A 12,964-nucleotide genomic window follows, 5' to 3' on the forward strand; every position below is an offset into this window, starting at 1 on the left:
CCTTCACTGTCTCAGTATTTTATGTGCTGAATGGCACATAGGAACATTTCTGCACTGTTTTATCATTATTAATAGATGCTGGGTCTTAGGAAGCGCAACTCACAAATTCATCAATTATTAAGTGAGATTATGGGGTCAGTAGAAGGTTCCTATACCCAGTGTGCAACACAAATCTTAAAAATTATACACTTTATAATATTTCTTTGTCTGTTTTCCTATTTAATTACTTATTCACTTTTAAAACATGACACAAAAGAAAGAAAGAAAGAAAGAAACAAAGACTTTTCCGTTCCGTTTATATTGGACTATCTAATTACTTATATCTGAATTTTTATATTTAATATCTAAAATAAATCTTATTACATTATAGTCGCTTTATATTTTAGTGTGTAAAAGATTTTTATTTTTTTTATTAATATGTAGTCAACATTCCTATATGAAATATGCACAGTTAGTGTATCAAATATATAGAATATTACATAGGCTATATTTTGTTAATCCTTCTGTTTAATACAGTGAAAGGGCTATATTTTAAAGTCTAGACATGTAGATGAAGTGTCTATAAGTTAGTATTGTGGCTGTGTACTATTGTGACATCCTATCTAGTATGGTAGTATGAGATTTTGGGTGCAGTTGATGTCTCAACCCCCCTCGTGCCTACAGGAATAGACACGCTTTCTGACAGGGATATTGACCACGCCGAGAGCATCCACAGGAACCAGTAAGTATAAAGTATTTGAAGATTACGTTTGGGTCTTTCTTATTAATTCAACTCAAATATAAAAAATATGTTATATTTGGTGTGCATTATATTTCTCGAGCTCGTATACTGAATAAGCGTTTCACCAGGCAGGTTTTGTTAGAAAATGAGCGAATGATGAGATGCAGCACAAAGGTATTCTCTTCACATATTACCAACCATTGTTCCATGTGATTTATCCGGCTGGTTCCTCCGTTATTTTTTTGTTATCCGTATAGTATGCTAATAAGCTACGTGGGGTGATGTTGAATGGAATGACCATAGAGCCATTATACAGAGGCGTGCACGGGCGCGACGCGCGCTCCCGTCGTGACAGAATTATGCACTACAACCTCAGACAATGCATTAAACCATCGCAGGGCTAGACCTGAACACATTTGCGCTTTAGTTTTTCCAATATAGCCGAACAGCTCGTTAGTGAATTAATAGCGTTCTCCAAATCTTTTTTTGGTCCGCTGAAGAAAATCACAATGAAATTTCCAGTTGAGAATCTGAAGAAAAACGTGAACTGGAACCCTGAGCAAGGTGGGTATTTAGTTGGATTTATGTATCTATGAATATTCTTACTTAATTATTTTCATATTTCGTATTGTCTCATATTCACGCCAGGAAATAACACACGTATAATTACAGTATATCCTTTCTACCATTGTATTTTAGAAAAAATATTTGTCTGTATACATTTTTTGCTTATGAAATATCAATTACTCATTTAAGTGATAAGATATTGATTATAGTTCAAAAATAATTGGATGACTTTTTTTTCCCCAAACATTTGAGTCGTTATTCTTGATCTTGGGTGTAAATAGGTCTATGGGTGGATGCCATGAAGAAACGTTATAGCCATGTGGTCAGTGGTAGCTCTCTAAAAGCATTACACTGTATAGTTTAATACAATTCACGTTTTTTTTAAATGAATTATTACATTTAATATTTTAAAAGGTTAAAATGTTAAATTCAAGATCATGTAATTGTACCAGTGTCCCCTTTACCCTTTTCATGATGAAAAATAGCATTGAACTGCATAGAAAGATAGAAGTTTTGCTGTATGCTTAAGAAAGAATTTTGTCAGGGGGTTATTCTTGTACCTACAAGTAGTTACTTACAAGTAGGTATTTACCTACTCTGCAACATCTGACTATGAAATTCAATTATTAATGTAATATGTAATTATTATCATAAACTCTTTATGAAAACATTTGAAATATCAAATATGTTTTATTTTTGTTAGTTGTATAATGTGAATATTCAAAATGTTATTTAAGCCTTTAACTGATTGTTAAATGTAATCATTATAGTTATAGTCATTCATAGGACATTGACAAAGGCTCCCACCCAATCCTCTGATAAAACTATTGCTTCCATCACTCAGCATTCTTCAGTCAATTAAGTTTATTATGTATACTGACAAACAGAAGATTTTATAAAGCAGGGGTTCTTAATATTTAAAGGTTTGAATCTGATTTCTATTCAAGGTCAAAGTTCCAAATGGTTGGTGATAAGCAAATGACTTTTATTTACACTTGCTTACTCAACATACATTCACTGGCAATGTGAGATCAAATACCTTCAATAGTAGGAAAAATGCTAAAAATGTATGACTGATCAGATGCTTAAACCAAAGCAACTTAACTCCCAGAAAAATTCCAAGTTAGTGCAAAAATAAATGGCTCTGTTTGCTGCAAATTGTTGCCTGTGAACCTGATCAGCTTCAAATTTTAACATTAAAAAAAGTTTAAAAGATTAAAAAAAAAAACTACAATAAATTTTGAAGTAAAATCTCTGTTACTAGGTTTATTTGTAGACAAGAGGGGGCGAATGCAATGGTCGGGTTCATCTCATCCTTTGACACAAAGAAAACACACTGACACGATCACACCAGCTGATACAGAAAGAGTGAAGATGATTAGTGGCATTCTGAAAAGTTTGGATTTATCTCTATTTAAATTAAGAACGCTGAAAACGCGACACGTGAACGGTGAAAAGGGACAGTCAGGATACATAGCAGCCCAGTCTAAGTATAATGGCACAGTCTGCATTCAGTCAGCTGCACAAAAAGGCGTGGTCACCAGCCGGAGACACTGACTTTTTCTTTGCACGTGTGGACTCGTGAGATTCTCACCGCACTGGTGACGTAATGTATACTGACAGAAGACGCCGAAGTCTCGCTTTTCCATTCCCGAAGGTCAGGACGTGAAATCCTGTTTCCGCCGACAGTTCGACTATCTGACTACGTTAAACACCCAACGTCCGCCGGCACGCAACGTTGCCATGACAACGATGCCAAATAGGCGAATTATTACGTTCAGCCGTAATCTTGACCAGATAAAGATTAGGCAATGAACTCCAAATAGACTACAAAACTAACAGCTTACTGATGGGTATGGGTATTTACCATTTATTTGAAGGTAGGGAACATATTCTTTATTACATTAGGTATTATTGCATTCCTAATTTGAGGTCCGGATTGACTTGCTGTGCTGCCCTGCTATAGAGAAAGAAGTGCAAGAGAAGAAGAAAGTGCAAACCACTTAGTTAAAAGTTAACATTTATAACATATTATAAATGATTACTTATAATCAGTTATGTTTCACATTATTATGTGACATTATTGTGTTAGTGCCATAAAAACTAAAGAAGTGCTTAAAAAATGCATAAACAATTATGTTTTTTAAAACATGTCCTTACATTCAAAATACATGACATAGAGATACATGCTCATTAAAACCTATTAAAGTGCTTTTCTGTACCTAGTTAACACTATGTAAAAGTACATTTAAAATAATATACCATGAGTAGAAAATAATATGGACAATTTTTTTTTATATTTCCAATAGAAATCAGAATTTAAAATGTGCTTCCATATTCATTATAATATAACAGTTATTAGTCCTTATTATGATTTTCAAAAACAATTCATTGACATTTTATTCATCATGTACTCACCCATTTACAGTATGATGTACAGGGAAATGCTTATATATAGCATTATGTCATTGGTGTGCTAGGACTCCACCCTACTGTGTGAGACAGAGGAAAGCAAATATCAGAGGGATTCAAAGCTTTTAACTAAAACCTCTCCCTTTATAAAAAGTCTCTTTTTCTTTAATGTAACTTCTCTTTTTCTTTTTTTAATTAATTCTATTATAGCCTGAATTATGCCTAATTTAAATGAACTTGCATCTATTTTGTATTTATCCCTATAAGAAAATAACAGTGATATAAAATATGGAACCACATGGTCTAACATCACATTGTATCACTCTTAATTTCCACTAAAGCTATTATTTGGACTCACTGTAATATAATATCCAAAAATGCCAACCAAGGTAATTAAATTGAAACGGTTCTCTATTCATTCCCAAATGGCCCCTGATGGTTGCTTAAACAAGTAATCTTTCACATAACAGGCACTGAAACAACACATTAGCAGTTGTGTTGCATCTTACTTACAGCTTTAATTATAGTTCTCTTAAATGTGGAGCATTTCTGGGAATGATTCTTTGCAAAGCTTTGATGAAGTGTAGTGATTGCTAACTTACAGTAAATCATTTAGTGAATTTTTTTTTTTTAAGTAAATGAATCCGTTATTGCTCTTGCATTTAACCCTTTATTTTAGACATAGGTATTAGACAATAGTTAATATACGTAAAAAAAAACAAAAATTAAAAGACTTTTTAATTAATGAAGATATTATTTACTATCTAACATATCCTCCTCTTTGTCTTTGTTTTCTTTTTTTTTCAAGTGGTGGTTCAGACAAACATGGCCCCTCCAAAGAAGCCACAGCTAGGTGTGGTACAATCCTCCCTGGTCCAGGCCAGCGTTGCTGCCATGCAGAACCCCATGGGCTGTGAGGCAAAGACAAATGAACACTGCCCCCTGCCACGTCTCTCCATCTCTTCACGCTCAGCGAGCATAGTTGCCAGCATGGACGCAGTAGCTGATGGCTCGGCCCTCCACTCTGTAATGAAGTGGAAGACGGTGTTGGCTGTGTTTGTAGTGGTCGTGCTGTACATGGTAGTGGGTGGTTTAGTGTTTCAGGCACTAGAGGAGCCCTTTGAGAGTGAACAGAAAAACACCATCACACAGGAGAAAGCACTCTTTCTCCAAGGGAACCCGTGTGTATCTCCTGCTGAGCTGGAAGCTTTAATCAAGGTAAGCAAATTGCAAGCAGTTCTTCCAGAATACCTTGTTATAATATGTATATTAAAATTGTCACATGGATACTGTACCCATGGTAATATACTGTATGCACGCATCAGGCATTATTGTTATTATATAAAACAACAAACATTCAGGAAATACTAAACTTATCTTTTATAGTAAACCAATATAATTGTACACATTTTAATTTACAGTTCTTCTAGTAATCAACTGGAGCTAAAGGACCTGTTTTATAATAGTAATTAACTATAATAGTAGCTATAATATCAGGAAATAAACACCATAACATATACATACTACATCTCATATAGTCAAAGTCAACTTTATTGTCAATTCTGCTATATGTACAGTGCATACATCTTTGATCTTTATCCTTAAATGTGCTTGGGTACAAGATACATGAATAATCATTAATATCGTTAATGTAACGCAAAAACAAAAGAACTGGCATTGCTTTTCTTATACATTTGGAGGGTGTACACTATATGGTCAAAAGCATGTTGACACCTAACCATCAAACATTAAAAGCCAATGTCATGGGCATTATAACAGCTCTCATTGTCCATCTTATCACTAGATTTTTTTTTTACTGTTCTTCTGGGCATTTGTACTCATTCACCCCTAAGAGCTACAGTAGGGCACAAACAGGTGTTCAGTGGGGTAGATGTTAGCATCTGCAGGCCACACAAGTTCATTTATATCAATCTTCGCAAATCAGCCCTTTACGGACAACAGGGACATTGGTATGTTGGAACTTGGCTTCTTACAGTGTACAGGATGTTTGACTCCTAAAGTCCCATTGTGATGATATAAGCTTGCTCTGGCCCAGAACGTTAAGTGCAATGTTAGCTCAGGCCAACAGGTCAGAGTGTGTTGGGGGGCATCTATCTATCTATGTTTTAATGTTTATTTAGTTTAAAGAGTTAATGCTTCATACTCATCCTATCCCTCTGGTCATCACTTGTCAATCATTTTTATGAACTCAATATAGATTCCCATAATTTCCATAGGCATGTGAGACTTCTCAGCAGAGGAACATATGATCCTTTGTCTCTGTCCCTTTCAGACATCCAATACTCCCTTAATACTGAAAGTGTGTTCCCCACCCCCAGATTGTGCTCATATATGATCAGGCCAGTTGGTCTGCTGAGAATATAACTCTCCCTCTGAATCACCCCTGCAGACAGCAAGAGTGCACTTACATGATTCATCACACAATGTTTCAATAGCAATAAATTATTTTAAATCACATTTAGATCCCCACCGCTCTTCCACAGCGTCATACACAGCCTGAGACCTGGTTTAAAAAAACTTGATGTTTTTGTCAACAACAGCAAGGGTGCATTTTCATATCTGAATTTTAATAAACAAACACCCACAGAGTGGGCTAAAAATTAAGGTTGATGAGTTTCCAGCATGCTCAAGCTATCTCCTGAATTTAATGCCTTGTCACGTTTGTCATGGTGTGCTCTTCCCATCCTGGTTTATGAGACCAGCTGGAGTTATGCAGTGCTGTGATTCTGTCTGATGGAGGCGGTTAAAATTGCACTTTTTATGGGGTTGAGCAGTACTGACTCAGAATGCCCTGTGTACAGTCTGTCATCCTGCCTGTCATCCATTTTTACCTGGTTGTAGGGATGAATCAGTGAAGACAAAGAATTCTTCATTATATGCTGTGTTGTCTATAGAATATTGCCTCTAGTTCTGGGATACGTAAACCTTCTTGTCATAGTGTGGTAACAACATAGCAGCTGTTAGAGTAAAATGGTCAATGATGGGATGATGTGATATATCCCAACATGAAGATTGTTTTACAATAACATAAAAATGTCATAAAAACAAGACATAATATGTATTACATTTATATTTTACATAACATTTATAATAATGTATGAAGATAATTATTATACAATTATCATACGAATAATTCCAATTAACATTTAAATATAAATAGTTATATCAGATCAGCAGCTGACGTGCTGATCTGATATGCAATTTGCTAAAGAAACTGTAAAGTCCTATTTCCTGAATACTTGTACAGCTTTTCCAAAATTCTATCTTTAGAGAAAGATTCACCTTTTAAATTATTACACATTTTTATTTATCTGGTAATGTCGGGCGTCAGCCAAATAAGTCTCTTTTCCACACACTGTGCATGTGCCAGTTTTAATTATAGAAAGTGCAAGTGCATTTACATATATGCAAATTGTATGTAAGACAACTGGTTAAGCCATGCACTTATAAGAAAAATGTTTTTGCAAGCCTTCAAAAAATTTAAGAGCCAGTAGTATCTTACTGCTTAGTAAAATCCAAAGAGTTAATTGAACACTTTTTGAGTTCATTTGAACAGTTTGACAGCAAAATGAGATATAGCAAAATAAAAAAAAAAGAGAGAAAATAAAACTTTGTTTGAAAGTTTGTTTCCTTAGCGTCACATGTGTGTTAAAAAGCACCAAGATTTTGTGAAACTTGTTTGGTTTATGTTAGTGTAAATATTGTTTTTTTTTTCCTCCCACAGTTTTACCACAATGGGTAAATCACCCTGCAGTTGTGATTGTGGTGATTTGTGAAAACACTTAAAAGAATGTAAACACTGGAGTGACTGCAATAGCAGTAATAAATGGTAAACAAGCTTTCCTTGGCTTAATCATAATTCCAAAACACAGCCAGCTGCTGTTTAGCACAGAAAGTATTTTTGCGTCACTGATCATGTGACAAAAAGAAGCAATGTGATTGGCCCTTCACAATGTATCTGCATAAAAATAAATAAATCAGGTGGCTACTGCTGCTTTGTGTTTTGTGGCTATGCTCTTTTGTGTTTGCTCAAAATGTGGATTTAAATAAGGTTATATAGCAGTATATCAAATAAAATGCTTTGACCTTGTGTGTCAGAAAATAAAATTTTGCCAATATGAGTAAAAGACGTTTATTGGGTTGTGCGGTCGAATAGTTTATTTTACTCCATACAAGTATAAACACTGTGGAGTGTTAATTTAATGTCTTAATTCACACTGGTGATTAAAACAATTCCATGTAGAAGAATGGGACAAACTTCTTCTAAAATAATGTGAAAGACTCATTGCCAGTTATTGCAAAAGATTGATTGCGGTTGTTGCTGTCAAGAATGGCACAACTAGTTATTAGGTTTAGGGGACAATTACTTTTTCACATAGATCCAGGCAGGTTTAAACAGCTTTTCCCCCTAATAAATGAAATCATCATTTAAAAACTGCATTTGTATTTTCAGACATCTTATACTCTATTATTATTATTATTATTATTATTATTATTATTTATTAGATACTCAGGTTATCGTTTTGTAATATTAAAACTAGTTTTATGACCAAATTAACTTAAGTGTGACAAAAAAAGAAAGAAATTTTATTCATCTCATTAAACAGCTTCAGTAGAGAGAAAGAACACTTGACAGCCGAATGCATGGCACATTCTGAATCTATAGGACTTTTGTTGAATTGTTAAATTTGTATAGATATTTAGATTAGTATTTATTAGGATGGCGTATGTTTTTATTCAAAATACTCTGTAGCATGAAAATAAATTGTAAGTAATGCATTGTTCCTAATCTGGTCATAAGTTTTGACATGTTCACATTAGGTGTGCATTCCTGGTGCACACTTCCAACGCACAACCATGTAATGTGAGTGGCACATGACCTGTGTATGACATGTTAAAACATCAAAGTAAAAAACATTAGGTGTTATCTCACTTTGATATGTCAAGTATTGTAAATGTTTTAAGTCTTGTGACAAGGGCAGTGAATAACATGATTTCACTTCCCTGGTTTTCCAAAGTTTATGTATGAATGCCTTTTTCAAAGCTTTCATTATGCCAGATAAAAAGCACATGCATGTTTACCTCTACAGCAAATATTTGTTCACGAACGGTATTACACTGTAGTTTGATACAGTTTATATTATATAAAATATGTTATATAATATTTTGATATGAATATTTATATATTAAATATATACATTATAATGTGAATCGAATTTCTATCCAGCAATTGAAGTATTTAAGCTTAATTGTAACAACTGTTTGAACTTACTATTAAAAATTGCTTTTTGCTTTCTGATAGTCTTTTCATTAAAATAATAAAGAGCATTAGGTGGTCAGTATTAAACCTGCGAACAGTGTAGATTCCCATGTTCTCTTACCGTGATTAGGACAGGAAAAGGTGAGGGATGCTCTATGTCTGCTCTATGCCCTTCTCTTCCCCTTATGTTCTTTGTTACACATGTAGTGATGATATTATCAGAAGTACATCTTTTTTATTTTTAGCAGACATCCTGTTGATTTTATTTTTTACAGTAGATTGATGACAGACCTGAGAGCTCTTAGGATTATAGTTTGATGTAATAAATATTATAAAACAGCCAAACATAGCAACAAGGCCAAGCCCATGACAGTGTGTGTGTGTATATATATATATATATATTCTATGTAGTGTGTGTGTGTGTATATATATATATATATATATATATATACACACACACACACACACATAAATATATACATATTCAGTACATACAGTATTTTACAAGTCATTAAGTTAGCTGTTTCTTTTACATTCTCTGTTGTTTTACAATGTCTGTATATTTTTCCTCCCAAGCATTCAATAGATGCAGTCAGTGCTGGTGTCAGTCCTATCGGAAAATCATCCTACAACTCCAGCCACTGGGACCTCGGCAGTGCCTTTTTCTTTGCTGGGACCATCATCAGCACCATAGGTAACAAATTGTTACCTTCAATAAATGTTTCCAGAAGATGGAAAACTCATAATTTGTTCCACAAATCACATGTGCACTTTCTTGTATTTCACTGCTACTAACCTTTTTTAAAAGTTATTAATATTTCACATTGTTCTTTGACGACACTTGTTTTTCAATGGCTGAAAATGCAATCGTGCTTCCCTAATCACATCTTGCATTCTTTTCTCTTGTGCAGTCTGTAATTACTCCCACAGTGTTTCAGTACAACCCAACAATTTTCTTTCTTGTGACGACATTATCTTAAAATAGTCTATCAAAGGCTGGCATATTGCTTAGTAGGTGACAATATTAAAATAAGCACTTTTTTTTCTACACCCATGTACGCAGGCTATGGGAACATTGCTCCCAGCACTGAAGGTGGCAAGATTTTCTGCATTCTGTATGCCATAATTGGAATTCCACTGTTTGGATTTCTTCTGGCTGGCATTGGTGATCAATTAGGGACCATGTTTGTTAAGAGTGTTTTAAAGGTGGAGGGAATTTTCCGGGTAAGCATTATTACATTTATGATTATTATGATTATGATTATGATTATTATTATTACTTTTATTATTATTATTGATGTTGTTGCTGCTTTCTGAATTAAAATTCATGCTATCAACAGTGTGGTATGACTTTTCTTCTAATTAAAAATAACACCATATATCTATCTATCTACATTTAGCCTGTTTCTGTTTTCAGCAGAGGCATAAGCAGATTAGTCAGACTAAAATCCTGGTCACTTCCACCATTCTTTTTATCCTGGCTGGGTGCATCGTCTTTGTCACCGTCCCTGCTGTTATTTTCAAACACACTGAAGGCTGGACTACTCTGGAAGCCATCTACTTTGTTGTCATTACTCTCACAACTGTTGGCATTGGGGATTATGTCGCAGGTAGAGTTTACTTTTTTTTTGTCCAGTTTTATTGGTATTATACAGAATATCCCAAGTGTAGAAATATGTTTCCTGTGGGGCAGCATAATGCTTATCCCAGCCAATTTCCCTGCTCGACATTATCTGATTTACTGTAATTCATCAGTCTATACCCAGGTCTGTTGTAACAGGAAAAACATAATCTTTAGATATTTAGGATTTAATCTGGGCACCATAGTAATGCATGCAGAAATGTATGCTATAATAAGCTTTTTTTATTAAAAAGATATTTTCATTAAAAAAAGGGCAATTTGAAAATTTGTGTCTTGCATGAGGCTTGGCCAATAAAGATTAGTCTTTATTTATTAATCATATAATTTAATATTATTAATTCTTCTTTTATTAGTTTATATTAGATTTATATTTACATTTAAGCATTTAGTAAACACTCTTATCTAGATTGACTTACAAAAGTACTTTGAAGTTTCTGTTATTAATTAACTTCACTATGTTACTTGCTAGAACTGTAACTAGTAACTACACTGAAATAAAAAGGGAAAGATATGAAGCTCTGAGAGTGATGAGCGTAAGTCTAAGCTTACATTCAGGTCCTGGAAATCCCTAAATGAATAACTGTACCAAACTTTGACTGTTTGTTTTCAGGTGGAGACAGGATGATTGAATACAAAAAATGGTACAAGCCACTAGTTTGGTTCTGGATCTTAGTGGGTTTGGCATATTTTGCAGCGGTTCTCAGTATGATAGGAGACTGGTTGAGAGTCATTTCCAAGAAGACTAAAGCAGAGGTACAGTTTACTGACAGGTGGATCATTTTTTTGAGGGAGCAACTATTTTTGCATTTATTATTTATTACTTATTTGTTGTTAAACTGTATTTGTTGCATTACTTTAATGCAAAAATACATCATTGGTTTAAACAAAAATCTGCTATGTAATGATATACAGAAATAGCTTTAATTTTAATTAATAGTAAACAATTGTAAAAAAAAAAAGTAAATGTTATAAAAGTTGGAAATGTGATGCCATTCAGTAGAACCCCAGAGAATGATTAATCAATATAACAGTATGTTTTTTTTTCATATTTGAATATAATATGTCATAATGACTGACTGTTTGTATGTCAGGTTGGGGAGTTTAAAGCACATGCAGCTGAATGGAAGGCAAACGTCCGTGCCGAACTGCGGGAAACCAGGAGGCGTCTCAGTGTAGAGCTCCATGACAAGCTGCAACGTGCTGCCACCATCCGCAGTATGGAACGCCGACGCCTAGGTCTAGAGCAGCGTGCACAATCACTTGACATGCTCTCACCAGAGAAAAGAGCTGTCTTCTCAAGCTTTGACAGGGGTCGCTTTACCACCTCCTCTCAGGACAGCATTGACACAAAGCTGAGCAATCTGCGAACGAAAGCAGAGCACTATAACAAGCACACTGCATCAGAGGAAAACATATTTAACCGCTTTGGTTCTCTCAGCAAGTTGGCCAAGCGCAACAGAAACAAAGACATGCCTCCAAATATTGCAGAGGACACAATGAAAAACAGCAGCAACAGCAGCAATAACACATTAGCTGAAGAGAGACAGGGGGTTGATGAAGAGGAGGAGCAGGAGGAAGAGGTGATAGAGAAAGAGAACAACACCATGTTCACCAATCTGCTGCAATACACAGGGCAGAATGAGCAGCTGAATGATTTTGTGCCTGCTTAGGCCAAAGAGAGAGAGAGAATGCTGGGAGAGAGAGAAAGAGCATCAGCCATAGACAAGTCAATGAAAATGGGCAGCAAGCGAGTCATGAATGCCACAGAATGTGCCTTTCTGTTTTGTATGCTATGGCGTAACTTATAAGGATTAATCTTTGAAATCAATGTCTCTTATTCTCAAACAACTATTATGTAACTTAATTGCCAAAAATGTGTGCTACAGTATCAGGGGTCATTAAAATTGTCAGTGAAATCTTCTCACTCATAAATAAACATAAAGCATGCTTTTTCTTTTTACGTTATAAGAATTATTTACAGTGAAAGAGACTGATATGGCAACATGTTTCTGTGTTTTAAATAAGGAACTGTGATTATGGCTTCCCAGGAGCCATTGAGTTGAAGAGAACTGCTGCTGCAAAACTAAGTTACTTTGTGTTCAGTTGTATTTGAGATTTTAGTTTACTGAGAGCATGTCACAGTCTTTATTATACTGTATTTGGCTTTAATGCTATTTCAGAAATGTAAAGTGGCAAACTGGTTCAATAATGCCTTGACTTAAAATTCTGAAGATTGAAACAATGAAAAACAAAAACAAAAACAAAAAAAAACAATTTGTGGTTACTTGTTGATATTCGCCATTATTCCAACAATAAACAAGATTACAGATGAATATTACTT

At 34.5% G+C, this 12,964-nt stretch overlaps 1 protein-coding gene across 2 annotated transcripts; it reads left to right on the forward strand.

The window, feature by feature from the left end:
* Nucleotides 1–631: 631 nt before the first annotated feature.
* On the forward strand, nucleotides 632–12,318 carry kcnk10b (potassium channel, subfamily K, member 10b). 2 transcript variants are annotated; one of them, XM_053510073.1, is made up of 7 exons: nucleotides 632–721; nucleotides 4,509–4,918; nucleotides 9,558–9,675; nucleotides 10,045–10,205; nucleotides 10,399–10,591; nucleotides 11,234–11,376; nucleotides 11,715–12,318. In XM_053510073.1, coding segments are annotated over exons 1-7 (1,605 nt in total). In that variant the 5' UTR covers nucleotides 632–720; the 3' UTR covers nucleotides 12,294–12,318. The 2 variants fall into 2 exon arrangements, with proteins under 2 accessions (XP_053366048.1, XP_053366047.1); XM_053510072.1 differs by lacking the exon at nucleotides 632–721 and adding an exon at nucleotides 1,119–1,285.
* The last annotated feature ends 646 nt before the right edge of the window (nucleotides 12,319–12,964 follow it).

This window comes from Clarias gariepinus, chromosome 13 (assembly GCF_024256425.1).
Source record: "Clarias gariepinus isolate MV-2021 ecotype Netherlands chromosome 13, CGAR_prim_01v2, whole genome shotgun sequence".
Taxonomy (NCBI): domain Eukaryota; kingdom Metazoa; phylum Chordata; class Actinopteri; order Siluriformes; family Clariidae; genus Clarias; species Clarias gariepinus.